This window comes from Equus caballus, chromosome 7, assembly GCF_041296265.1.
Source record: "Equus caballus isolate H_3958 breed thoroughbred chromosome 7, TB-T2T, whole genome shotgun sequence".
Lineage (NCBI taxonomy): Eukaryota > Metazoa > Chordata > Mammalia > Perissodactyla > Equidae > Equus > Equus caballus.
This window is the reverse complement of record NC_091690.1, coordinates 89,309,026-89,336,903: the sequence shown is the minus strand read 5'-3', so window position 1 is coordinate 89,336,903 and position 27,878 is coordinate 89,309,026. Positions and strand designations below refer to the sequence as shown.

Here is a 27,878-nt window from a genome sequence, read left to right as displayed (position 1 = left end):
GGCCCGTCCTGGCTAGGAGGAACAGTTCCTCTCCCGCCAGTCCTCCCAGGTCCAGGACGCAGAACAGGAGGAAGGGCCCTCGGCTCTTGTTGATTCTTTCCCATTGGACCTTGACCCAACTTCCACCTCCGTGGTTCTGTTTCGTGCTTCCTGGGGGAGGGGTAATGACTGCTTTTAGGTTGGAGAGTGGTCGATCATACTCCTGGTGCATGGCCCCTTTATCTGCAGTGGTCTACACAAGGCCCCTCTCTGGTTTTATGCACTTACTTATTCTGTCTTGCCTCCCACCGCCACGCCCCTTCCCCCCATAGCTAATGTGTTCACTGTGACTTTTTGTTTCTTTCTCTGTGCTCCTGCAGAATGGGTGGCAATATTTTGTGTGCATAGATTTTTAATTTGTGTCTGTTGTGTTGTGTTAGATCTCGTTCTTTTCACTCGGCACGCTGTTTCTGAGATCCTTCCTTGGTGCCGTGTGTGCTCTGATCCTTTGCTCCTGAGGGCTGCATAGGACTCCCCAGCGGGTCCCTCGACAGCTGACTGCTGCCCCAAGGGATGGGCACACAGATTCCTCCTGCCCCACCAGGGAGAGCCAGAGCACAGGAGGGAACCTCGGCCCACATGCCCCCTGAGGGACTGTGTGAGGATTTTTTTGAGCAGAACCACTGGGTTCCAGACTTCTACTTCCCAGACTGGTTCTAGCGGAGGACCTGGAAGAAGCTGGAACAGAGAACCAGGAGGCCGGTGGTGTGGATGGAGGCTGACAAGATAAGCAGAGATAAGGCTGGGCCTTCATTGTTGGCCATAACAAGGATTTTGGTCTTTTTCCTGAGAACAAGGGGAAGTCGTCGAATTCAATTAAAGCAGAGGCTGAGATTTGTTTTTAACAACTGGGAGCAGTGGGTCTTTAGTGCTGGAAGGGCCCTTCAAGATGGCTAGTTGCGCTCTTTGAATTTACAGAAGGTCTCTGAGGCCCACGGGGGCACTTAGATGCCCAGAGCCACACAGCCTGCAGAGGCAGAGGCAGGACTGCCCCTGGGCCTCTCGACACTTTGCCAGCATTGTGAGCCTCCCCATGGCAGAGGGCTGTCTGAGGGTGGCAGCCCGGCGGTTTGGGGTTTGCTGTCCTGGGGGTCTCACTTGGCTCTTGCTCCACTTCCTATCATCTGGACTTCCTTAGACTTCTGAGGGCACTGACCAGGACCCACGGAAGAACCCCAAGCCAGGACCCAGGCTTTTGCTGCCATGGGGCTCAGGCCTCGGCCCTTCACAGACCCCCCAGGCAGCCCCCAGGAAACTTCTCACGCTGGCCTAATGAGCAAGAACAGAACGAGAGGGTTAAACACACACGTGCCAATCCTGGTCCTGCCTCTTACTCTCTGGATTTCAGTTTCCTGCTCTGTGAAATGGGGGGGTGGACCAAGATGCTCTCTTGAGTCTGTCCCTTCCTCCCCACGCGTTCATGTTTAAGTGTCAGGCACCTGGGACCTCAAGTCCACATCGCCGGGGGGCCTCTCTGTCGGTTCTTTCAGTTCTCGGTGTGGGCTGCTGGGGGGGCTGCACCCTCAGAGTTTCACCGACCCTTTTCACCCTTGTACTTCTGGTCCCCGCTCCGGAGAGGCACAGAGAACTGAGCCTTTGTTTGCAGGAACAAAGCTGTTTGTAGTTTCAGACAGAACCATTGTGTTATATCCCATCCAAGGGTACTCGAGTCATGTTGTGTTTTGAAAGCTTGTTAGCATTCTGGATTTAATTAACTGGCGGAGACAAAGCTGCCCCACTTCTGCCACCCCCAGTCCATGCCCACCCCATCCAGTGACCCCGGTTGCCAGCCAGCAGCCTCAAAGCCCCTGCCCACGTGGGGCAGGGCACCCGTTGTCCCTCTGGGGCCTCACCTGGCCGATGAAAGGGGGAGTCCTTATTGCAGCCTCTTCCTCACACTCCCCTCCCTTCCTGTCTCCCCTTCTCTCTCAATTCTGCCACTAGCGTTCACCGAGTGCCGGCCCCAGACTAAGCACTTTGCACGTTCGACCTTATGGTACCCTCAGAATCCCACAGGCAAGTCTTAGTGTCTCTGTTGTCCAGCGATGGGAGTAAGTCACTTACCCGAGGTCACAGAAGTAGTAAATGGCAAAGTTGGGCCCCAAACCTAAGTCTGTGTGACTCCAGAGCTTTTGCTGAGAGCCATTACCAAAAGCCGCCTCCCTGGAAACAAGGCCACTTGTGGGGACAGGAAGACCTGCAGTATGGACTTGCAGCGTCAGATCCTGGGGATATTTCTTGTTACTTGGAAGTCTTGTTAACTTGGAGAGCATCCGCTCGCCGAGAGCATATGCACAGGGGTCCCGTCTTGCCTCTTGTGTGCCCCCTTCCCTGGCCCAGCCTCTCAAGTGGCCACAAACAGCGTTCAGGAGCCCCTGCCCCCAGCCTCCCCCTCTCCAGACTAAGCACCAGACACCCTTGGTCCCCAGACATCTTCGCCTCATCTTCATCCCAATCCTGCTTTTCTCGGCCAACCCCTGCCCGCCCCCCAGCAGAGCCCCCCATACCAGGGTGTGACAGACTGTGCCAAGGGGAGAAGGCCTGTCCCCTCCATTCTGGGAGGGGCTGAAGTGCCTTGTCAGGCTGACTTCCCCTGACAGGGAGGGAGAAGCAGCAGCGGAGGCCCTGCCTGGGGCAGACAGCACAGTCTGGTTGGGAAAACAGATGCTGAGGGGCCTGCCCAGTGGCATAGTGGTTAAGTTTGTGTGCTCTGCTTTGGCGGCCCAGGGTTCGCAGGTTCGGATCTCGGGCACGGAACTACACACTGCTTATCAAGCCATGCTGTGGCACTGTCCTGAATACAAAATAGAGGAAGGCTGGCACAGATGTTAGCTCAGGGACAATCTTCCTCAGCAAGAAAAAAAAGATGCTGGAGCCTAGCTGCCTGGGTCCGAGTCCAGAGGTTGTTAGCCCAAACCGCAGACCCTCAGGCCTGCCCCTTGTGTCGCTCTGAGAACCATGTCTCCAGCTTGAAGAGTCACTGGAGAGTTCTGGAGTGTTCTCCATAGGGCATGAGGGAGAATAGTACAGCCACACGCCCCCGCTTCTTGGCACAGCTCTCTCACTTTGCTTGAGGTGAGTTCCCAGAACGTCGATTTTAAACGCAACACCCGGAAGTCCTATACAGATGACTTTTGACCATCCGCTCAGGCTAAGGTGCAGGTGCCCTCCGGCCTCACCAGCCCACGTGCTGAGTGTGGCGCTGACAGCTTGATTCAGCATTCGCGCGTCCGGAGCCCCCACTGCGTCTGACACACGCACTCTCACGTCCTCGCGCTCTCTGCTCTCTGACTCTCTCCTCTCTGCACCAGGAAGCCTCAGGATAGCCAGATTTTTTTATGTGGCTGCTGCAGGTCTCAGAGCAGGTCTCCTGAGAGATGCAGCAGAAGCTACGTGGACTTTTCTCACCTCGACATCACACGGCAGCACATGCCTCATTCCTGTCGTTAAGGCTGTCACCCAGTTTGAGGGGAGGGGCATAGACTCCCCCGGTTGATGGAAGGGCAGTGGGAGGGCTGTTGAAGGGCTCGGGGACACCTCTGGAGACCACCATGGGAATCCACTTAGAGGAGGTACACAGCTTGCCCAAGGCGTGTAGCTGAGAAATGGTGAGCACTCACGTTCTGTTCCAGAATCCTCTTATGCCACAATTGGTTTCCTTTTCCCCTGCCCTCCTGCCTGCCTGGGGAATGCATGGATGAACAGGACCAGGCCCTGCCCGCAGCCAGCTTACCTGCCAAGAGGCCTCAAGCACTGACTCGCTGCCAAGCCAGGTCCTTGCCGTCTCACTGCCTCCTTCCGGGGATCTGCCAGCCTCGTTGCTCACACTCAGCAGGACGGATGAGGCAGAGGGGTTGTGGGGAGCCAGTGCAGATTCCCAGAGCCCCACACCCACCATCAGCCTTTACCCAGAGGGGCTGGAAGTGTTTTCCATCAGGACTGTTATCACACCGCTCCCAGGAGTCCTGCTGGTCAGCGTCAGGATGGAGACACACAACAGCCCGAGGGATGGAGCGGGCGTGCGGGACGTGTTTGCCAGGTGAAAACATCATTCTGGGGAATCTTCTCTCCCCACATCACACCCCTTCTGACTCCTAGTCTGCCTGCTACACCTCCACCGAAAAGGTCGCAGAAAATGGGGGCCGCTGAAGCAGTGAGGACAGAGACCACAGCATTGCCAGGCTCGCCCTCTCAGGGCCCGGCACAGCGCTGAGGAGTGACGATCGTGATGGCAGATGTCGCTGGTCGGGCTTCTTCCTTCTAGATTCTTCCACCCCCTCTCAGTGTGCCCCTGGCAGCTCATCCTTTGGTTCTGCATTTGGGGCCTACCCAAGCAAAACTTCAAAATAGGCCCGGTCAGCTTGCCCCACCCCTGTGGGTTTCCAGATCTTTCTGTGGAATAGCAGGAAGGTCTGGGACTATGAAGGCCCACAGGCCTGGGTTCCATTCCCAGTTCTGCCACTTCTTGGTCCTGTGACCCTGATCAAGTCACTGAACCTCTCTGTGCCTCCGTGGCTCCACGTGTGAAATGTGGACAATAATGTCAACCCACAGCGTGGTTGTGGGTATTGAGTCTCATAGGGCTTGTGATGTGCCTGGCTCAGAGCTGGCAGAGCAGGAGCAGAATGCAGGGCGAGCCTTCCCTCTGGTCAACCCTCCACAGGTGGGAGCTGGTAGAAAACTGCTCGGGTTTTGCCCCTCATCCCTCCCACACGCCCCTCCATCCCCGTGACGAGGAGGAGCCATAATCCCATAAACAAGGGTCCAAGTCTGACGGCAGGGTTTCAGATGCAGCAATGGGCTGTGGAGCCGGGCCCCATCTCCCAGATGGACGAGGCCATATTTCTGAGGCATTGAGGGGCGGGAGGGCTGGACATTTCTCACAGATGCTGTGGTGTTGCGAGGAGAAGACTTGAGTGAGTTTCATCTCGTGTCTGGGTTAACAGAATGGGCTCTGGAGATACACTGCCTGGGTTCTAGTCTTAGCTTTCCCATCCATTAGCCAACCGTGGCTGAGTGACTTGACTTCCCTGTGCCTCAGTTTCTTCATCTGTGAAATGAGTGAGAGCAGCACCTACTTCTAGGATTGTTGTAGGGACTAAAGATGTTAATATATGTGATGCACGTACAGCAGCCCGGCACGTGGTGAGCTCTCAGTATGTATTGGCTGATGGGGGCATGGTAGCAGCTGACATCCTGGCTCTGCCATTGGCTGGCTGTTGACCTTGGGCAAGCCACCTCCCCTCTCTGGGCCTCGGTTTCCCCATCTGAGAATTTAGCAGACTAGACCAGATGCCCCTCAGGACCTGTCAGGCTCTGACCGTCTGTGGTTCTAGAAGCCCAGGCAGGACTGAATGTAATGTTCTTTTGGTCAGGGCCCCCTGTGACTATGTGGGCATGGCTGGGAGGTCACTCCTGGCCGTGTTTGGGAAGGGAAGAAAAGCTGAATGGGCCAGAACCTCCCTTGTCATGTAAACAGGAACAGGCTGAGCCAGCCTTCCGCTCCAGTTCCAGTGGGCTGGCAGCCTGGGAGCTCCAAGAATGAGTCACTGACAGGAGCAGCCACGGGTTCTGGAGCTCAGGCGGCCCCAGCCCCAAGGCACACGGTAGCTGCAGTCTGCTGGTGGGATTCAGACGCTAGGTGACAGAAGAGGGATCGTGGTGCTTCCACACGCCCCTGGGAAAATCTGAAGGCCAGTTGTCTGCAGGCCTTACTCAGGTCCCTGGAGCTTTAGCCTGGGATACTGAGCTCCTGCCTTCCGGTACTCCCTCCCTCCATGTCGTAGAGCCTTTGAGGAGCCATCAGCCAGGAATCAGGCACAAAATCTGCACCACCGCCACCCCTGTGCAGTGGGTTGGAGTTCAAGGTTCCCCACATGCAGGGACCCCTCCCCCTTCTCTCCCTCCCTCCCAGGCTCTCCCCGTCCTCCTGCTTTCACTGCCGTAACCCTTTCCTGAGAAGCAGTATGGCAAAATGAAAAGACCACCTGGTGTCGGGAAGCCCCGGGTTCAAATTCCTGGTCTGTACGCACTTGGGCAAGCCACTTAACCTCACTAAGCCTCGACTTCTGTATCTGGAAAATCTCCTTCACCCTGTGCAAGAGGCGAGCCCACGAGGAGCCCGACGTGCGGTCACCACCAGCAGCCACCTCTGTGTCAGGGTTTCATGCGTGGCAGAGCAGCCACCTCGCTGTGAACTATTGGAAAGCCAGCCCTTGACACAAGCAGCCGCCTCTCACCCACAAAGCCGGGCCGGGGATGAGAATGTCTGCCTCCCAGGGCCGCCGAGGGAAGCGGATGACCTGCGTGCGCAGAAGCGCTTGGGCCTGCACAGGGCCTGCGGGCGAGGTGGCATCGCCGTTCCCGGAACATGCCAGCGAGTGGAAGGGTGAGCGAGACAAGCAGAAGAGCTGACGTCATCTCTAGGAGCAGGACCGGAGGACAGAAGGACAAGGGCCCGGGACCACAGTGGTCCGTGCATGCAGGGACTGTTTTCAGCGTAGCCCACTGCTTGGCTAAGTACATGAGTGGTGCTCAGTAAATGTGTGTGGGACTCACCCATGAGTGAGCAGAGACTAGAGCCAGCCCAGTGCTCCACCTCCCCCTTCCACCACTTTCCGTCACAGACCTCAGCTCCCCACCCTGCCTCAGATCAGGGGTTCTTAACCTGAGGTCCGTGGATCCCCTCCAAAATGATATGCGGAATGTAGTGTGTGTTCAAGAATGTGTCTTCCTGAGTAAAGAAATGTTAGATTTCTGCCCAGAAAAGCTTTTCAGTACACCCTGCTCTGAAGGGTAGGCACCTGCCAGGCGCCCCGTGAATTCCTGTCAGTCGGAGTCATCCGGCCCCCAGGGCTGCCAGGTACCCTGTGGATTTAAAAATAAAAACAAAAAAACAGCCTCCACCTCTGTCTCTGAGATGTGCATACAGGGCCCCGCCAGCCTGCGGTTTTCCTTCCACGCCCACGAGGCGCGAGGCAGTTAACCTGCCATCCTTCGTTCACAGGAGCGATGATCCCACATCATCGGGCGGCCTGGTTCTGAGTGGCTGTCCGCTGCTGGGTGCGTCTCACAGAACCACACGCGCTCTCTCAGTCTCTTGTGACCCCCCCATGTGACATAGATGTGACAAGTGGGAGTCAGGGCCCCGGAACCAAGAATATTAACTAGGCCTCGTGGTATCTGAACTCAGAATAGTCATCTCTTTTTTAAAATATTTTTTCTCACTACAAATAAATATATATGTGTATGTATGTATAAAATATATTTATTTGTATAGGTATGTATTTATTGGAGGAAATTTAGAATATATGAATAATGGAAAAAAATCACTTTTAATCTCACCCTCCTCCAAAGAACTGTTGTCGTTACCTGGCTTCTGTTCTTCCCATCTACCGTATCCGACATTTATTGAGTGCTTCCTGTGTGCCCGGTGTTCGCTCGGCTGCACGCCGGACAAGCAGTGTTGGTGCTAACCTCCCAGCACACATCGGGTGCTCTCCACCTTTGTATATGCAGTTATACTGTCTTCATTTTTAAGGCCCAGAGAGCATACTGCCTTGCCTTTCTCGCTCCGTACCATCGAAATTTCTTGCCGTGTCATTAAATATTCGTCTCCAGAGTCGTCTGTGACGGCGGTGGGAGCTTTCATTGCAGCAGCCTCCGTGCTTCTCACCCTGGGGGTCGTGTACCCCTGAGGACAGCCCCCTCAGGCTAACTGTAGCACATTTTCCTAAAGCGTCAATTAGATTGGAGGCTTTGGGAGGGGAAAAGAATATTATTTTAATATCAAAACAAGTACAGATATACCATCGACTAGAATTTTAAGGAGCGCCCACAAATTTTAAAACAAAGCAGCCAAGTCCAAGGTCATGTGAGCTGGCTGTTATTCCCCAAAGACCTGCGTCCCCTCTCCTCGGAGGACGGCAGAAGCATCTGAGAAGCACTGCGTTCTAGCACGAGCCCCTCTTCTTACAGATGAGGAAACTGAGACCCAGCGAGGAGGGGTTGCCCTCAGTCCCTGTGCATGCTTTGCAGAGCTGAGCCGGGCGGCCCCGGGCCCAGAGCCCTCCCCCATCCATGTTTGGCATCACGCACAGACTGCTTTGTCCGAGGGTGTGGGTAGAGGCCTTGCCACTTGAGCAGTCAGCCCTCTGCTTCTCAATAGTGGAAACTCTTGACTTCCTACAGGCTCCGGCTCCTAGCAGCAGCTTTTCCTTCTTCACCTTGCTGGCGGGCATCTGAGCTGGCTGCTCACGTGGTGGGAACTGTGCCTCCATGGGCAGAGGTCGGTGCCTTAGGCTCCTCCGGTGCTTGGAATTTTCGCTTACAGCACTGTGTTGTGCACATGTGTTCCCTTGTCGCTTTACACCTTTATGATTGTTATGATTCTAACATGACATTTATTGAGTACCTGCTAGATGCCAGGTACCCTGCTGGGTGTTTTGTCTCCAGTGTCTCCAGTCTTCATCACCGCTGTTCCAAGAATGTGTTATTACCCCCATGTGTCTGTTAAGAAAACTGAGTAAAAGCTTATCACTTCCCCGTCATCATTCACTCCTTTAGGGACTATTTGTTGCAGACTCACTTGCCAGGACTTGTGCTAGATGCCGCGGACAATCCTGATGAGCAAATCTGATTGCACTCCTGCCCTCGATAGAACGTACAGACCGGTGAGGGAGGGAGACGGTGTTCAACAAGAATTTCACAAGCCGTAGTGAGTGTAACATAACCCAGAGCCCGTCCAGCTGCCTCTGTTTGAACCCACCTCGACCGCTTATTAGCTAGGGGACCTTGGGCAGCCCTCTGAACCCCTTGGCACCGCATCTTCCTCTTGTGTAAAATGAGGGTAATAGTCCCAGCTCGTGGGGTACTATGGCTGAATTAACCCATGTGAAGCCTCAAGGCTGGGCCTTGCCCATCCGGGTGTCTCGCTGCTGCTGGTGTATGAAGGAGAGGTGGGGGTGCTAGGCGTATGTGACAGGGGAGGACCCACTTCAGGAGACCTCGGACAGAGTGCCACAGGCTGGGTAGGAGTTAACTTAACTAAGGGAGCGGGGCAGGGGGCTGCAGGGATGTTCCCTGCAGAGGGAAGAGCATGTGGGATGCATGGGGGATGGGCCCAGCTGAGGAATCCAGGAGTGCGGCTGGGACCCAGCAGGTGGGGAGCCATCCAGGGTCAGCGTCTGGGAAGGAGGAGCCTGTGGTGGAGCTACAGCTGTCTCCAGGACCTGGGCTCTTTGTACTGTTGATCCAAGCCCCGAGAGGTGCTTGCGGAATATTTGTCCTATGAGCAAGCAGGCCGCTAGGTTGGCCTCACGTGGGCTTGGCTGTGGGTGTTCCAGTGTCATCCAAGCAGAAAAGGAGACCATTGTCCCTTATACACGGTGATGTGTGGACAGTCCTGTCCCCACTCACGCTGTACACAGCCGTTTTTCAGGTCCCTCTCTTCCTGGCAGTAGACTGATCCATGTGCATTTAGGGAGGGTCCAGCATCCAGGAATCACCAGGGTGGCTGCTGCCAGCATCCCCACACTACAGCTGGGGCCTCAGATCTGAGCCAGCGGTGCTCTGACATTTATAGTAGTGGAATAATCCTGTCTTGAAATCATCTTAGAGGAAACCCAGTATGTGGAATGGGAATGGGCAGAGGGACCCAGCTCACCTGAGACCTGGTACACCTGAGAACATGCTAGAGCTCCATAAAGCACAGTTAGAAACCCAAGGGTTGAGCCCAAACCCCATTTTCCAGGTGTGGAAACTGAGGCCCAGAGAGGGGGAGACTCTCCGAAGGTCACACAACTAGAGACAGACCCAGAACTGGATCCCAAACATTTGGTATCAATCTTACCACACCAAGATTGTCCTCCTCACCACCCTGACCGCCCCACTCTTCTCAGTGGGGAAGGGGTGCGTGGCTGTGACCTTGTCAAGTGTCCAGCCTCCAGGCCCAGTCAGGACACAGACCACGAGAGAGAAAAATCCAGAGGGCAGCGTGGGTGGGCTGTGCAGGGTCACGGCCTGGTTATGCTGTGTCTTTCTCTCTCTCTCTCTCTTTTAATTGAGTTTGAGGTGGTGGTTTTTTGTTTCCTTAAGAAATGGGAAAGAATGAAGCTGCGTAAACACGACGATGTTAACTCCCCGAAAAGCCTCCTGCCATTTTAACTCTGTTACTGGAGAAATAAAAGAGAAATAATTTGTCCACCCACACTGAGCTCTTTCTGACGAAGGTAGGTGAACACTGCTTTGCTGATCGAGGGTGACTGCAGAAAGTGGAGCCGCGCTGACTGCTCCTGGCTCCAGGAGCCCCAGCAGCCCGGGAGGAGGCCCGCCCGGTCGGCAGGCCCGAGTCATGGGCCCGCGTGTCCACCCTCCGCAGGTCTCCCCGAGCCGGGAGTGATGGAGGCGCTGGACCAGGCCGAGGGGCTCACCGACTCACAGAGAGAGATGCCGCCGCCCCCACCTCCTTCACCGCCCTCAGAGCCAGCTCAGGAGCCGCCACCTCCAGGGGCCGGGAGCCACTCCCTCACTGTCAGGAGCAGCCTGTGCCTGTTGGCTGCCTCTCAGGTCCTGGTAAGGACACCACAGGCCTCACAGGGCCTGGAGAGGGGGCCAGTGGAGGGACAGCCCTCCACTTCCTCCCAACATGGCCGCCTGGGGACACGGAGGGATGAGGGGCCTCCCTGGTGTCCTTCAGTGACGCCCAGCCCACGGGCTGCTGTGAGGAGGAGGCTGGAGTTCTGAGCTACAGCCTCAATAGTAGCCTCTCCCAGCCCCCTCTCCCCAGCCCCAGAAGCAGGAACAGGGGTCTCTTTGAGGACTTCCTGTCTCTGGAGGCATCTCTGGGAGCCCTCCCCTTTCCTGTATGGACCCGGGAGGTCCCCTCTGGGAAGGGCTTTCTCTTGGCTCCCTTTGGTCGAGCCCTGAGGCCTCCTCTGGACACACAGTAGCTGGGCCCTTCCCTCAGCTGCTCAGTCTGGACCTTAGGGTGCCAGGTTGAGGCTGGAGTGAGCTCTGAGGGGGTATATGGGAGGCAGGAGCCCAGGCACCAAACTCAGCCGGCCGCTCCGCCACCCCAGCTTGCCTGCGGGATGCTCTGGCTCAGTGGCTACTGCCCGCTCTGGTCGCAGAACGCCACAGACCTCCTCTCCTCCTTGCTGGCGCTCCTGGAACAGCTGGGACCCACGGTGAGTAAGCTCGCAGAGCCCCGGGGCAGGAGGGAGTGGTTGGGGCCTCCAGTCCCACCGCCCCCCACATGGGGCTCCTCTGAGTTCAGAAGATGTTTCCAGGCCCCTGCAGCGCTTCTCCCTGCCCCCACACAGACCTGGTCCAAAGTTTTCAGGGCTCGGTTTTGTCCTTGTTGAAACAGATGAGAACTAGGTCCCCACCGCCACCCTGACTGTTTGTCTGATGTCCCCCAGGCCTGGCTGGGCATTGGGACCTGGGACATCCCCAGTCTGCTGCTAGTCTCTCTGACCGTGGTCCTTGTCACTACCCTGGTAAGGCACCTCCTGACCCCACCTCAGGGCTTCCCTCCTCTGACCCTGAGGCCTGGTCCCCACCTGCTCCCCTCTGACCTACAGACTAGACGTTCTGGGTGGGGCCAAGGATGGGGTATCTGTCTCCTTCTCCACGTGGGCCCAGCCTGGGGGGAGAGGCACCTGCCTTCTCAAAATTGGTTTGCAGTGTTCTAGAATGGGGAAGGGGCTGAGGCAGGGAGAAGACTGGAGTGGGAAACCCACACCCCAGCAAGGAGACCTCGGTCCACAAGAAACTGAATCCACCAGGGTCAGGGAGGGTGGGGGCGGGGAGGACAAGGTGGGGCATGGAGCCTCCTCGCATCCAGGTGAGGGGCAGTGCCGTGCAGACAGCTCCCCAGGGAGCAGAGCTGCTCTGGACACATGGAGGGGCAGGGGGCTCAATCCCATGGGCACCCGGTCACCCAGGGGGCAGCCGGCATGGTCCCAGGTCCATGAAGCCATATGCCCCCAACTAGGTGTGGCACCTCCTGAGGGCTCCCCCAGAGCCTTCTGCCCCGCTGCCCCCCGAGGACAGGCGCCAGTCGGTGAGCCGCCAGCCCTCCTTCACTTACTCGGAGTGGATGGAAGAGAAGGTCGAGGATGACTTCCTGGACCTGGACCCTGTCCCCGAGACTCCTGTGTTTGACTGCACAATGGACATCAAGCCTGAGGCCGACCCCGCCTCACTGACCGTCAAGTCCATGGGTCTGCAGGAGAGGTGGGAGGGGTGGGGGAGGGGTGGGCTCCACGGGCCCTGGGGCTCCCAGCTCCTGATCAGAAGGGCAGATGCCTGAGTCTGACACCCAGTGCCCAGGACAGAGCGGAGTGGATCTCATAGTCAGTCAGTGCAGACACATGTTCTCCAGGTCTGATTCATGTAGAGCAGAATGCCCCAAGGTGAATGCTAAGAAATACTGTCACTGCTCATGAGCACATAGGCTTACACAGGTATACACATGTGCACACTCTCACGTACACTCCTGTGCTCAAGTAAGCTTGGGTAGGTTTCTTTACTGCAGGACTTGTCAGAGCCTTTAACATGTTTGTGTTCATGGTAAATCAGCATGGCGTAGTGTGTGGCATTCCTCAAAGTCACTCAATCACAGACCCTGACTTCGTAGAGTGTCTCATAGTGTTCCTCAGAGCACTCTCTGGGAGGTGTCCACAGCCTCTTTTCAGAGCCTCGATGGATAAGCCAGATCACCCCAGGTTTGACTTGCCCTCGTGATGTCATGGAAAGAGCGCTCGATGAGGAGTCAGGAAACCTACCTTTTTGTTTCAGCTCTGCCACCCCCTTACTGCGTAAGCTTGGGCAATTCTTGTCTCCTCTCTGGGACTCAGTTTCCCTTCCTATGTGATGAGGGCCCTTCCCGTCCTGTGCCTTTGAATACTGAACACAGTAGAGTTTGTCCAGTGTAGCCGTCCTTGCTGCCACTCTGCTGCCCCTGGGGCTTGCTCTCTCCCTGATGGCCAAGGGTCCTGGCCTTTCCTGGATAAGATGTCCTTGACTCACTGGCAGCCTCATCCCCGATGGCCAGGCCCCAGGACCGTCATGCAGGGGCCGAGCCCGGCATGTCTGCTCTAGGCAGGTGCCCTCTCTGTGAGCTTCCCAGGGCCACAGGGCCTGGAACTGCCCCCAGCAGTGACAGAGGAGAGCCCGGGGAGGGCTGCGTTGAGTTGTGTGGGATGGAACCTTTGGAACTGGGGTCCCGGCCCCCACTCCGTTAGCTGCTCCGCTGCAGGAGGCAGGAGACAAGGTCAGGCCCAAGCCTGGGCTCTGAGACTTGTGCTCCTTGTGGCAGGGCTGCTGGCACACCCACTCCCCCTTGGAGAGCTCCCCCCCCATTCCCGGCCCTGACCGCTCCCTCCCTCACCTGCCTGTTCCAAGGCCCCCAGCTGATGCCCTCCCAGCCCCTGATCCTCATCCCCCTTCCCGGTTCTTCCAGGAGGGGCTCCAACGTCTCCCTGACCCTGGACATGTGCACCCCGGGCTGCAATGAGGAGGGCTTCGGCTACCTCATGTCCCCACGCGAGGAGTCAGCCCGCGAGTACCTGCTCAGCGCCTCCCGTGTCCTCCAGGCCGAGGAGCTGCACGAAAAGGCCCTGGACCCCTTCCTGCTGCAGGCGGAGTTCTTTGTGAGTCTCCCTGGCCTGCTGCCCCATGCTAGGCCGGCCCTTCTGCTCATGTCGATCTCCCACGTGGCCAAGTGGCAGAGCGGGGTGCCCAGAACTCAGCATCTGAGAGCTTGACGTCATCTCCTTATCAGCTCGCCCACTGTCATGGGCAAGCTGCTTCCCCTCTGAGTCTCAGTTTCCTCACCTGGAAAATGGGGATAAAATTGATAGGGGTGTTGCAAGGATTAGAGAGATCAATAATGTGTGCAAATTGCCCGTCTGGGTGGTCGGTGTGCAGTGGCATTCCCCATCCTTACCTGCCCAGTGCTGTGCTTGGGAGCCCCAGAAGCCTTCTCTTCTAGCAGCCCCGTTTCCCACTCTCGTCCCCCCTGACATCGCCACGCACTGTTCGTCCTCCTTTGAAATCCCCCCGCCTAGCTCAGTCTCGAGCTCACAGTGATCCTGATTGCCTGCCCTGCAGACCTCTGCAGCAGCCTCCAGCTGCCTCCTGGTGGACTTTGAGGGGCCCAGTACATAACACCCCTGCTTTACCTGCCTGAGCACACAGCCGAGACCTCGGAGACCACAATGTGGCCTTTCTGTTTGTTGGTAACGGCCGGGTTTGAAATGAGGCTTAGGGGTGTAGCCATAGTGAGCTTCCTAATGCCGCCCCAGAATTGACTAGCTTTGCACCCGCACCATGCGGTGCTGGCACATCGCGGGCCCTGTCCTGTGGGCACCCCTATAATTCCTTCTTGGAAGGAGGGCCCCGGAGGAGGAGGAAGGCAGGAGCTGGGGCCCAAATGCTGATGTCTCAATCAAACGCACTGAGCAGGGAACTCGCCCACCTCTGTGGGCAGGAATGGGTGAGAGGCCATGAGTACTTGGGGAGAGCCCCTCCTGGGAGCAGCCAGAGGGATGGGGAGCCCACGGGCCTCCCTCACAGCTCCCCTCTCCCCAGGCTGCCCTGCTCCCCACCTGGCCCGGACAGCTCTCCCTTGGAGAAGACCTCCATGCCCCTCTGACCCACTGCTCCCAATTCTCCAGAACTCGGCACCGCCTCCCCTAGCCGAGTTGGGCCAGCCCCAGCCCCCCTTCCAGCCCTGTGCACCCCCAGCCCTGCAGGGACTGTCCACTTCAACGGGACCAGGCCCCCTGTCCCTCTACTCACGTCATCCCCCACCCTGGATGCTTCTGGAAAGCCGTCCTCGACTAGCACAGCCTCAGCTCCCTCTCCAAGTCCCCACTGCTGTCACCTCCCCGTGAAGGAAGGGCTCGCGTCCTCGCTGTGCCCTGTGCAGAAGGGCCTGTCGATGGCGCCCAGAGAGAAAGGAGCGTGGTCTGCACGCACACTCCACGGGCTTTTTGCACATGTTTTTTATTTTTTTGATTCTCACAACAGCCCTAGAAGCTGTGTGTCTGATGCTCATTTACAAAGCCCAAGCTTAGTGCGTCCAAAACCAGCAAACACTGTGGAGGTGGATGTGGCCGGGCGGTCAGCTGTGGGCCAGGTGGAAGGGAGTGAGAGGGAGAAGCGCTGGGGAGTCGTCCCCCAGGATGCAGGAGCTGGGGCTGGAGGTGGACCTGACAGGGCGCAAGGATCTGGGGAACTGTAAAGCGGTGGGCCCAGTGGAAGGCCATGAGCTCAGCCGGGGAGGCAGACGGACAGACGGAGAACGGCCTGTGAGCAGTAGGAAACAGACCGCACTGCTGGAGAGTGGGTCTCTTGTGAGCAGCTGGTGGTAAAGAAAGGCCGGATCCAAGAAGACCTCACCTGCCAGGCAGAGGAGTTTGGACCTGGAGCGCTTGACACAGACGGTGGTTAGGAGGGGCAAATACAGCCCCGGGAGCTCAGATGGAGGCTCCTTTCCTGCTGGAGAATCAGGGAAGGCTTCTCGGAGGAGGTGGCATTTAAGATGGACAGGAAATGAGAAGATGAGGATGGGGTGGACGTCGCCCCAGAGTGAGCGGCACAGCCCAGGGTCCTGAGGTGGGGATGCTCAGGGCAGGAACACAGATCAGCAAAGCCACTCAGTTTGGCTGCAGCACAGGGCGTGTGGAAGAAGGCGGTGACTGGCCAGGTCACTTGTTCTCTTGCTCTTCTTTGTTCATCAACTGTTTATTGAGTGTCTACTATGTGCCGGGCTGGCCCTCAATAACCAATAGTAATAATATCTTTTATCATGCACTCAGCGTGCACCAGGCACTCTTTTAAATGCTTTTTATGTGCACTCATTCATATAACAGTAAATGTTTGCTGAATGAATGCATGCACTCAAGCCAGCCCCTGGACTAGAAGTTGGGGGCACAGCAGCCCCTGGATTCAAACATCTGTGCGGGACAGCCCACAGCTGCTCACACGCCCGTGTCCTCCTCCTACAGGAAATCCCCATGAACTTTGTGGATCCAAAAGAGTATGACATCCCTGGGCTGGTGCGGAAGAACCGGTACAAAACCATCCTTCCCAGTGAGTACTCGGTGCCCCGGGGGTGCAGGTGCCCCGTCCTCGCCTAGGTGCCCCCTCACCCTGAGGGACACCTTAACCCCAGAGCTGGGCCAGGGTGCTGGGACGCTGGTCACTGGAGGAGAAGGGGTGGAGGGTGGGGGTGCCCAGTGAAGGGAAACACCTCACGGCATTCTCTCTGGACCCTTGCCCTGGCCAAGTGTTGTGCTGGGCTCTGTGGAAACCCAGAGAGAAAGTGACAATGCCAGCAGCTCCTGGAAAGGAGACCTCTGGTGACTGAAGTGTTTTCACATCCTTTATCTCTTCAGAGTGGGCAGATTTTAAGGAGATGGAATTAAGGCTCAGAGAGGTTAAGTGGCTCAGCCACAATCACACAGCTGGGAAGTACAGAACTGAGTTTCAAACCTGGGCCTCTGTGACGCCAGAATTGGGCTCTTTTGTCCACCTTGAGTTCAGTTTGGCCAAATTCTAAGTCTTCTAACAGGCAGAGCTACCCCACAAGGGAAAGAGCTGCCTGTCAGGTAGTAAGCTCCCCGTCACTCAAGGTGTTCAAGCAAGGCTGCGTGAACAGTCCCATGGAAGGTCTGAGAGAGATTTCCCTCACTTGGGGGCGGTTAGACCAGGTGACCTAATGTTCCTCTTCCAGCCCTGGGGTACCATTTTCAGGTAACTTTCATCAAGCCCCTGTGTGCCTGTCACCCCTGCTGAGTTCTGGCCCCAGGCCCCAGGGCTGGCTTGGGGGTGACTTGTTGAAAGTGAATCCCCACAAACCTACTCTGCTCGGTTTTTGGAGTAACAGGCTTTAAAAAGGCAGTTTCGCCATCAGCATCTCCAACAACATGTAAGATGTCATGACTTATTTTTAACTTTTAAAATATCGACTTGTGGTTGCTATGGTTACGCAGTCTCTAGGTAGTTCCGGTTAAACAAAGCGCCATTTAAGGCCAGGATGCATTATTCAGGGCTGCTCACCTCTTCCCTCATCTGGCTCCCACCCCTTCACCTCGCCCCACCTGGAGGGAGGGCCTTGGGTGCCCCAGAACCTAGGGCTTTGCTGGCCACTCAGAATGGCCATGGGGGACGGTGGGAGCCAGGCCATCACTCCAGCTGGTCCCCACTGAATTGTCGAGAGGCCTCGAGCCACCTCCAGCCCTGCCCTGAACCAACAGCACATCTTCTCTGTGGCTAGCAAAAGTGGACCCTGTGTATTCAGAGACTGGCTTGGGGAGCGAGGTGAGAGAGGGCAGGTCAGACCAGGACACCCTGAGGTTTCTTCTCTCGTTTATTTGGCACACATTTGCCGAGCCCCTGCCCCAGGGTCTGAGAATTCAGACATGGCTGAGACACGGACTCTGCGCACAGGCGGCTTACAGTCTGACGCAGAGACAGGTCTGTGGACAGTTGGCTACCGAGTGGCCAGTCGCCCAGCCTGCAGCACTCAGGACAAGCTGCAGGGGAGCGATTTCTGTCCCTTTGCCCCTGGGTCCCAGGCACCAAAACAGCGCCTGACAGTTGATGGAGCCGCTGTACCCATGTGAGCGAGCGAGCGAGTGAATGAGTGTGTGCGTGCGCGCCTGCGCAGCCCTCAGGTCGCGCTCTGCCTCTCCACCCTCCCTGCCAAATGACTGTTGGGGCTCAGGGCTGCCATGCTGCCCAGTCCAGGGCGCCGTTTACATGGACCGCACCGACACGATGCCCCTGGAGCATGCCGGGCAGGGCGGCCTCTGGCCCTGACACTTCTGACTTGGGGCATTGCAGTCATCTCCTAACTGGTCTCCTGACCTCCACCGTCTCTCCTCCTATCCATCTTCTAGCGGTGTCACGAAAATGATGCAAGACAGAAATCCGGTCATGTCATTCTCCTTCTGAACGCTGTCATTGTCCCCCTTGTGATCCTCGGGGTTATAAGCATGGTTTGGAAGACCCGTTGTCAACAGGGTGCTCTCCAGCCCATTTCTCACCAACCCCCCCACCCTGTGCACTGGAATCGGACAGAATGGTGTCCCCTGCTTCTCTTTCTGGTCCTTCAGACCCAGCCCAGGTGCCTCCTCTTCCAGGAAGCCTAGTCACCCTAGCCAAGTGGAGGCCCCCTCTGCTCCCTCGGCCCACACGCTCCCTGTCTGTTCGCCCAGCACTCGGGGGCAGGGACCGTGGCTGGTTTATCTAGGAGCCCTGCTCTTGAGCACAGTGCCTGGCACAGAGTCAGGTCAAGGGTCAGTAGAACCAGGACCACCCGTCACAGGGGCTCCTTAATACAAAGGCCCCGGCGTCTGGCTCCTCATCTGGGCAGGCACCGACAAGGAGCAGGGCAACGGCCCATGCGAGGCTCACTGCTCCACTCCTGCCGTCACCAGAGCCACTTCCCTTCCTCTCCGCCCCTCTCCACCCCCACATCACCTGCCAAAACCTCGGGCACTGGAGCGGGGGCGGAACAGGACTAGAGAGGGAAGGCTTGTTCCAGTGCCCTCCCATTCTCCTACCAGGTGTAGGTCTTTCCTTTCACCTCTTAACCTCCAGTAAAACTTGTGATCATGGCGGTAATGCGGCAGCAGCCTCCCACGCAGAGCACTTCCTGTGTGCTTGGCTGACTGACTGCTCCACGGACTGGCCAACATTCGCGCCTTTACCCTTTACGAGATGAGTGAGGTTGTGGGGCCCGACCCCATGGCGGAGTGGTTAAGTTCGGTGCACTCCACTTCAGCGGCCTGAGTTTGGTTCCTGGGCACAGACCTGCACCGCTCGTCAGCCATGCTGTGGTGGCGACCCGCGTGCAAAATAGAGGAAGATTGGCGCAGATGTTAGCTCAGGGCTGACCTTCCTCAGGGAAAAATAAATAAGATGAGCGAGGTTGTGATGGAGGAGAATGTGCCCGCCTTACAGATGAGGCACAGGAGGTTAAGTAAGTGGCCTGCATTGACGCTGCTAGTAAGTCGCAGAGCCAGGACCTGACGTCGTTCTCTGGCTCAGTGTGGACCGTTAACTGCTCCCTCCCTGCTGCCTCTGAGAGCCCCATGCCGTGCCTGCTGGGAGTGCCTCTAGTCCAGCCTCCCTGTACGGGAAAGAGCCCGAGGCCCAGCGAAGGGATAAGACAGTGAGCTGGGGACAAAGCTAGGCCAGAACCCAGGGCCCTGGCCCCCAGCCGGCTTCGTGCCAGCTGCACACAACCTCCCCACCTGAGGCCCAGCCTCTGCAGGCTGACGTACCGGGAGGCCCCGGCTGGAACAAAACAAATTCTGCTCTAGGAAGAGGGGCAGGATATTAGGAGAACCTGTTACTGTGGGATTTGACATGCAAATAGATTGAAAGAAAAAAAAAAAAAAACCCTTCATGTACACATGTGTCTGCTGCTCGGACCCTACAGTCACGTGCCAGACACGGAACCGTTGATCCTTTCACCCCGGCGTCCTCCCTCAGCCTTCTGCCCCCCAGTCGTAGCAGCCCTTTATATTTGTAAGCACTTTATGGTTTACGTAGCCCCTTCACAGCTGTTTCCTCCTTTATCTCCCCTACAAGCTGAGGAAGTAGGCATCTTTACCCCCACGTTACAGACAGGAACACAGGCTTAGGAGGGCCGGGTGCTCTACAAGAGTACGCAGCATGTCAGTGACAGTGTACACTCAAACTCTTGTGGCCCCGCTGTCCAGGATGTGCACCCCAGGTAATTCCCTCTCGTCTCCAGAACAGGAGACGCCGTGAGTACAGGGCAGCTCAAGGCACACAGGCAGGTGCGGACACTGATGCTCAGAGGGAGGACCCGGGGCTCCTCCCTCCCCTCCTCTCCAGCCAAGGCCCTCACCTGCCTGAGTGGGCCAGGGGGATGGGTCAGTGTTTTGCTACTGGGCAGGGGAAGAAGAAACTGTAAGAGTCCCAGAAGAAATGTGGGTGCCCTGAAGTGCGCCAGACAAGGTAGGCTCTGCGCCAGAGGGATTGCACATGTCAAACCCCTGCCTCACCTGTCTCCCCTCACCCCAGACCCTCACAGCAGAGTCTGCCTGACCTCACCAGACCCTGACGACCCTCTGAGTTCCTACATCAACGCCAACTACATCCGGGTACGTAGCCCCAGCCCAAAGGCCTCTGCCTGAAAGGGAGGCCGGAGCCGATGGGATCCACCCTACAGGCTTGTCCCTAAGCCGCTGCGGCTCCTGCCAGCCCCCGGGAAGAGTTGATGTGGGGACTGGGCCCCGGGAGCACTGCGTCTGACCCTGACAGCCTGGGCTTGGCTGGCCACAGGGCTATGGTGGGGAGGAGAAGGTGTACATCGCCACTCAGGGACCCATCGTCAGCACGGTCGGCGACTTCTGGCGCATGGTGTGGCAGGAGCACACGCCCATCATTGTCATGATCACCAATATCGAGGAGATGAACGAGGTAGGCACCCCTGTCCTGTTACCAGGCGTCTGCTGCCGTGCACCCTACGCTAAGCCTCTCACCTGCAGTGCCCATGATCTCCAACACGATGCTCTGCGGCGTCCCAGCCTGCAGGGGCTGACACCGGCTACTTCGTACCCATAATAGCCCATTCCATTGAGCCCCCTTAAAAGTCCTTCCAAATGGATACTCCATTTTCCAAATGAGGAAACTGAGGTTCTGAAAAGAGAAGTGACTTACAGGTTATGAACCTGATATTTGAACCCAGCCCTCTAACTGCAAACTGTTGCCCGTTTGTACCTCTGCCTGCTGGCCCTGGAGGGCCGCTGGGGAGAACGTGGCTGGGGAGCTGGGAGTGTATGGCAGCATCATCTGGGCCCCTGCAGAAGTGCACCGAGTACTGGCCGGAGGAGCAGGTGGTGTACGACGGGGTCGAGATCACCGTGCGGAAGGTCGTTCACACTGAGGATTACCGGCTGCGACTTATCTCCCTCAGGGTGAGGCCTGGGGCTGGGCAGCGCGGACGGGGGACAATAAGGGGCCTGATTGGGGCTCCACAGAGGACAGGGTCCCGAGTCCACTGTAGCGGAAATAAAGGGCTGTGTCACTCCCAGGGATGAGGCAGGGGTGATTGGACGTGAGGGCCAGAGACAGGGCCAAACCTCAGCTGTAATTTATGCTCTTGGGCTCTCTCAGGCGACACTGTCATTCATAATAATGCCTTCCTGATCTGCTTCAAATGCACCCAAGTCCAGGACTGTCCTCATGACTGAAGGTCCCTTGTGACTTTGAGACCACGCCTAGAAACATCCCTCCACCTGGCATGCTGGGCTTCTGGTCTGCGGGACCCAATCTGTCCGCCAGGGGGCAGGCGCTCCTTGCTGCATTTGGGTTGCACAGGGAGGTTGTGGTTGCAGAAAAAGGAAAAAGATAAAAAGGAAGCGTACAAAATATGAGCAATACACAGCAGCCCGGAAGAGTAGGGGGAGGCGTACTCCCACCCTGGAGTTGTGCTTCTTCCAGGCTCAGCATAATGGAAGAGATTGTTCCTTTGGAATCAGGAGGATTACCAGCTTCCATTCTTGAGAAATGATAAGACCCATGTTTGGGAAGGTAGAGCCACTGTAATGACCCCACAGGCGGGAAGAGGCGAGCTGGGCGCCAGGAGGCTGATGCCCGTTCCAGAGCAGCCTGGGATGCCCACTGTGCGGCAGCCACAGCGTCCAGCTCTAGGCCTGAGACTTGTACCTCTGAGTTGCCCCTCCGAGTTGCCCCTCCCACCGGAGAAGGTGCGAGGCGGGGTGTCAGGGAGCACTCAGCCCCCAAAGGGCGTGCCCACCTGGGCAGCTCCAAGAGCTGGGTCTTGTTGGAGGTCAGAAAGGGCCCGGAGGTAGGAGCCAGAGGCTGTGGTAGCTATCACAGCCAGATCACCCCGGGGCCCAAGGAGCCAGCCTCCTGTTTCCTAGACGGAGAGGCTGAAGTGAGGCAGGGGCAGGGCCACAGGCCTGGGGAGAGAAGAACTGGGTCAGCTTGGGGTTTAGGGCCATTTACTTCTGTCCATAAACCTTTACAAGCACCTGCCCTGGGCCTGGTTCTGGGTTGGGTACTGGGAACGCAGAGCTGTCCAAAGCCTGGACTCTCTCCTCAAGGAGCACTCATAAAATGGTAAGTACTGAGCTAGACGTAGGGAAGAACGTGGAAGAAGGGCAGTCTGCCATCTAGGGTGCTCAGGGAGGGCTTCCTAGAAGTGATGATGCTGAATGGGGTTTTGAAGGATGAGTAAGAGTTGACCAGGGGGCAGACAAGTGGGGAGAATGTTCCAGGCAGAGAAAAAAAGTAAAAGTAAGGGCATAGAAGAGAGAATAACTTTGTGTGTGTGTGTGTGTGTGTGTGTGTGTGTGTGTGCGTGTGCACGCAGGTGCATGTATGTGTCTGTAGCAGAGGTTTTATCTACAAACCATTTGGAGTGGGGGAGCATCAATTACCAGTAGGCAGGGCAAGAGATGGGCACCCCCTGTCTAATTTGCCGGCGTGAAGACTAAGGAGAGAGAGTTTTATTCAGAGAGCAAGGAGCACAATCGAAGGTTCCGAGCAGAAGAGCAGTGTGTCAGACCCACTGTTCTGACCACCGTGGCAAGGAGGCAGTCGGGGAGGGAGCTGTCTCGCCCAGTGGAGAGACAGTGAAGGCCAAGGTGGAGGAGGTGGTGGTGGAGAGGGGGCGTGGAGAGGAGAGAAAGGACCACACTTGCTGGGGTGGGCGCGGGCGTGGGCAGGCAAAGCATGGGAGGGGAGAGAAAGGGTCCCAGGCTCTGGCCATGTGACTGAGGTGTGACTGGGCTGTTTATGAAGATAGGGACCCAGGAGACAGGAGGAGTGGAGAGAGGACTCTGGGCCTCTCTTGGATGATCCTGGAGTTGCTGGGGCAGAACTCACGTGAAGACCATTGCCAACGCCACTGATGAGTCCCTGCTGCCACGCTGGCTTTGGGCCTCTGTCTGGTGCCACTGGGCAATATGGTATAGACAGCAGCGGCCAGAGGTCCGACTCCTGTGTCCTATCTCCTGTGTTCTTCCTCCTCCCATCCCATCTCCATCTCTGGGCTGGTTTGTGGGCTCAGAGAGTTCACGAGTGTCTGGGGTGGGCCTCTGTCTCCTGGACAGAGCGGGACCGAGGAGCGAGACCTGAAGCATTACTGGTTCACGTCCTGGCCTGACCAGAAGACCCCAGACCGGGCCCCCCCGCTCCTGCACCTGGTGCGGGAGGTGGAGGAGGCAGCCCAGCAGGAGGGGCCCCACGGTGCCCCCATCGTCGTCCACTGCAGGTGGGTCCCCCCGGCCACCTGCGAGGGCAGGGCAGCCTTCCCCACTCTGGGCTGCGCCACCCTCACCCCGCCCGTCCCCTCGGCCCTCAGCGCAGGCATTGGGAGGACCGGCTGCTTCATTGCCACCAGCATCTGCTGCCAGCAGCTGCGGCAGGAGGGTGTGGTGGACATCCTGAAGACCACGTGCCAGCTCCGTCAGGACAGGTCAGCCCAGGGGCGGAGTTGGGGGCACATGGGGTGGCACGGAGAGACTGACACGTGCAAGGGCGAGGGGTAGGAGGACACGCCAGCTGTGGACTGACTGGCGGACGAGGAGTAGGCAGGACAGATGGGTTGAGGGGTTGGACCCAGACAGTGGTGGCTGGATGAGGAGGGAAGAGAAACAGCTGTGGGAAGCAGCACAGGGCCTGAGTGACGGGACATGTGAGCCCCATCCCCGCTATCTACGCCAGACCTGGGAAGGACCAGGAGCAGAGGGGAGCGGCTGGCAAGGGTTGTCCCCTCCAGTCTACACAGACACAAGGCCCCTCACAAAAGCTTGGGATTCCGTGGGTTGAGGGGCACCCTCCCGCCGCCCGTCTCCCAAGCCCCGATCCCCACTGTGCGTCTCTGCCGGGCAGGGGCGGCATGATCCAGACGTGCGAGCAGTACCAGTTCGTGCACCACGTCATGAGCCTCTACGAGAAGCAGCTGTCCCGCCAGGGCCCAGAGTGACCCCCCCCCCCCCGCCCCGCCCTCCCAGGTCCTCTGAGCCTGGGCCCCCCAGCCACATGCAGGGCCTGCCCAGGGCCCGGGCTGCTCCCTGCCCTCCTGCTTCCTTCTCTTCAGTCTGCTCCCTCCCTCCCTCCCTGCTCCCTCAGCCTCGGCCTGGCCCTGGCCCCCCACATAGCTCTTCCTACTGTACCTGCTGGGGAGTGGGGTTGGGGGAGGGATGTGCCAGGCCAGGCCTGGGGCCCCAGGGCCAGACCCACACCATGCAGGCCCAGGGCCTCGGTTTTTAACCATGGTTCCATTGCTACTTGATCCAAACGTCTCCGGGCCGCACTCCAAATGTCCCACCGCAGCGTGCTGTCAGTCCGTCCATCTCTGCCATCTGTACCGGACACTGTGTCTCCTCAGCCCGGGAAGGGGGCAGTGAGCTCCAGCCCCGACGACGTCGCCCAGGCAGAGGCGCCTTCCTCCGGCGCCACCCCGCTTCTCCAGCAGGCAGGCTGCATTTTGCCTCCAGTTATTGGGACCAGGATGCAGAGGGGGCCTGAGGCCCTGGAGATCAGGCTGTCGGGGGCTCCTGAGCGGGGAGAGATCCCAGCTGGGGGAGAGGTCTCTGGGTTGGGGGGGCAATCACAGCTGGAGTGGCATCTGGGTATCGGATGCCCTCAGGAGGTGGTGACCAGCCTGTGCGGCACTGGGGAAGGGGATTTATGGGGTCTTGAACCCAGAGGCCCTGGGTCCTGCTGGGGGCGGGAGAGGGGAGCGCGAGGGTGGGGTGGGACTCGGCCCCTGGCCTGTGTGGCACTGTCTCTGTGTCACTGTGGGAAAAGCCTCCTGGAAGTCTGGCCGCGTGCAGCTCTGCGTGTGTTCCCGTGTCCACGCGTGTGTTGAGAGCCCATCTGCAGGGCGTGCATGACTCTTTGGCAACATGCGTTCTCTTGGAGCCACGTGTTTTTATTGCTGACTTTAAATATTTATTCCACGGCAGACAGAGACATGTGGTGTCTTTTTATAATTTGCTCGTGGTCATTGAATAGAGCAATAAAAGGAGCATTTGGAGCAAAACTAGACTCCTGGGTCTGTGTGACTTCCTCTCCCCTCCTCTTCCCGCCTCCCTGCACCCCAGTCCGCGTGGGCTTCCTCCTCGTCCAGGTTCACACGTGAGTGTGCACAGGAGCAACACACACCTACAGGGCCTGGCCCTCAAGATCCCTAGCACCCCCCTGTGGATATCGGGAGTATGGAGCGAGTCCAGATTTGGAAAGCCAAAGTCCATTTGGCAAGATTGTCACACACCCTCACCGCCCTCCTCCAGCCAGGAGCCACAGGGAGCCTCAAGGACAGGTGTAGGACGGAAGGCAAAGTGGCCAAAAGGCCACCAGCTCTGACACCTGGGCCAGAGGCCAAGGCTGGAGCAGGGGGGCGTTCACGGCACACCCAGGCCCCTCCCTGTGGGCCAGCCCATTTCTCCCTTGTTGGCCCCACAGGTCCCAGCAGCAGCTGCAAGCTGGCAGTTTCCCTTGTAAGGTCTGGGCTGAGAGTCACCCCACCCAAGGGCCCCAGGACTCTACCCGTGGGCTCAGATCCTGAGCCATCGCAGACACTCCTGCTTTATTCTCACCCCTCCCCCAGGGATGCAGCAAAAGTAGCTGTCATGCCACCCCTGGCAGTGGGGGGTCACCCCAGGGCAGGAGGGGACCCAGGGCAGGGCTGCTGACCAACCACCAGGTCCTTAAAAGGTACCAGAACCTGGTTTGGGCTGGGCAGGGTCCAGGCATGCAGGTATGCTACAGACAATGAGGAGAGACAGGGCATGGCTTGAGCAGCTGGGATGGAGGTCCCGGAGAATGGGGCATGCTCTCCAGCCAGCCACCCTCCAACAGGAGGAGGAGCCCTCCTTCCCTTCTATCCAGATTAGGGGGAGTGGGCTGTAGGAGCGGGAAGGGGGAGCAGAGCTGACATTTCCCTCTCCTCCCCCAGGGTGGCCCTGTGAGGCCACTTGGGCTGTGCCTGCACCACACGTAGGACGCAATGTGAGTGATGCCCCCTAGATTTGTGCAAAGTGACAGACCCACTTGATCCTCCTCAACCCACCAGCTTCCAGTCCCTGGGAAACAGAGACCTGTTGCTTTGCTCCCAAAGCCTTCTTGGACTGTGTGTGCACACGTATGTGAGCATGTGCATGTGCACGTGCATGTACACACATACTACTCTGAGCCCCTTAGTTCAGAGAGGTCCCACCCAGTAACAGTGAGAACCAAAACCTCTGCCACAAGGGAACAGGAAATGTACCCCTGGACCCCTCCCCAGCCTCCCACCCACCCGGCCCCCCACATTTCCTCCAGCCCTGGCTCCAGCCTCACTTTCCTTCCCCGTCCGTCCCCTGCAAAGCAGTGTGCCATCTTGCTAGGGCGGCTGCAGAGCCTGAGTGAGAGATTGCCCCCAGGGGGCCAGACATTTAAGGAATCGGTGACTCCTGGTGGCCCCACTGCCGGGGTAGAGGAAGGAAACTGGCCAGTCTAGGGCCCAGGCACCAGCTGCACCACCAAAACCGGGGACACAGCGTTCGAGGGTTAGGAGGGACTGATCACGTGAAGGTAAGGCTGCCCTCTTGCCTCAGGAAGCTGACAGAGCCTGTGACCTCCTGAGCCCAGAGGGGGACAGCAGGAGCTGGGACAGAGGAGTGGTCCCAGAAGCCAGAGGCAGAAGCAGGCCAGGGAGGATATATCAGCGGGGAGGGGCGTAAAGTTCTGCCTCAAACCTCCTGGGCCAGAAGAACGCTTTTGGGTCCCCTGGAAGGGCAGTGGACTGGGAGTCAGAGGCCAGGAGTCCAGTCTGAGTGACCTCGGACAGGTTATTTCTCTCGGACATCAGTTTCCTCGTATATGAAGTAGGGGGTTGAATACTGCCATGCTGGTGAAATAAAAGATGCTGTGGACATCCCTTCGTTGATGGACTGTGAAGCTGGTAACAAGAATGCGGAAGCTCCAATGAGCTGCTGTGCAGAGGTCCAGGATGTATTCACTGCAGATGGAAGGGGCTGTAGGGTGTGTACAATGGGCCCCCCTCCATGTACAAAGGGGACAAGGACAAAAACCTAGCCACATTTCGTGAAGGAGCTCCCGAGGTGTCTGGAGACCACAAGTGGTCCTGTCGGGAAGTTTAGGGGATGGAGCGGCTTCAGAAACTCTTCAGAGAGATATTTATATTGTTTTATTTTTTCACTGTGTGATTGAACTACCAATTCAAAAAAAGTTTAAGAAATAAAAACTCAACCTGTCTTTACCATGTCACAAATGAAAGAGGCCCATAGAAATGTGCTATTGTCTGTCTTAGCATTCCACCAAGGCCAGGGTCCCCAGGGCCCAGGAAGAAGGCCCACAGTTTCCTTCCAAGGCTGGCCCCAGGATGGCTTAGTCAGGAAGTCCCTTCCAGGTCTGACTTCATTCTCTCCTGCGGAAACAGCCAGCGCTGCGTCCCTAGTCCACATAGCTATCCATGGGTATCTTCAAGTCCCTCTGGGCCTTCCTGGGTTCGCTGGGTAAGTCTAACCCCTACATCCTCCCCCTCGGCGAACTTGGAATGGGTTGGGGTTACTCAGTGGGCAACAGGCCCATTGGTTCTTGTAACCCACCAGGGAAAGGGAGATACAAAGGGAAGAAAAGAGAGGCTAGAAAACACAGGCTTGCTGGCCAGCCTCTCCTCACCCTCTTCTGTGCACAGCCGTCTCCACTGTGTCCACCTGCCCCGTCCCTTCCCCCCTACACACATAGAACGTGTCTGAATCTCTCTCCTGCTCCCTCCCTTGTCCTCCATGGCCTCGTCCTCTCCCTGGTCC

At 57.7% G+C, this 27,878-nt stretch overlaps 1 protein-coding gene across 8 annotated transcripts in view; it reads left to right on the top strand.

Annotated features, from left to right (window-relative positions):
* PTPN5 (protein tyrosine phosphatase non-receptor type 5) overlaps positions 1–25,110 on the top strand; it is a 56,401-nt gene extending 31,291 nt beyond the window's left edge. For 3 of the 8 annotated variants that reach the window (XM_070273435.1, XM_070273433.1, XM_070273434.1), the window contains 13 exons: positions 10,135–10,268; positions 10,418–10,611; positions 11,118–11,225; positions 11,460–11,537; positions 12,035–12,276; positions 13,505–13,694; positions 16,056–16,140; positions 20,110–20,189; positions 20,371–20,508; positions 20,895–21,005; positions 23,169–23,329; positions 23,420–23,533; positions 23,950–25,110. In XM_070273435.1, the coding sequence (XP_070129536.1) occupies positions 10,438–10,611; positions 11,118–11,225; positions 11,460–11,537; positions 12,035–12,276; positions 13,505–13,694; positions 16,056–16,140; positions 20,110–20,189; positions 20,371–20,508; positions 20,895–21,005; positions 23,169–23,329; positions 23,420–23,533; positions 23,950–24,043 (1,575 nt within the window). In that variant the 5' untranslated portion in view covers positions 10,135–10,268; positions 10,418–10,437 and the 3' untranslated portion in view covers positions 24,044–25,110. The remainder of the gene's footprint in view (positions 1–10,134; positions 10,269–10,417; positions 10,612–11,117; positions 11,226–11,459; positions 11,538–12,034; positions 12,277–13,504; positions 13,695–16,055; positions 16,141–20,109; positions 20,190–20,370; positions 20,509–20,894; positions 21,006–23,168; positions 23,330–23,419; positions 23,534–23,949) is intronic. The other 5 variants (XM_070273427.1, XM_070273429.1, XM_070273431.1 and 2 more) reach the window with 3 other exon arrangements.
* The last annotated feature ends 2,768 nt before the right edge of the window (positions 25,111–27,878 follow it).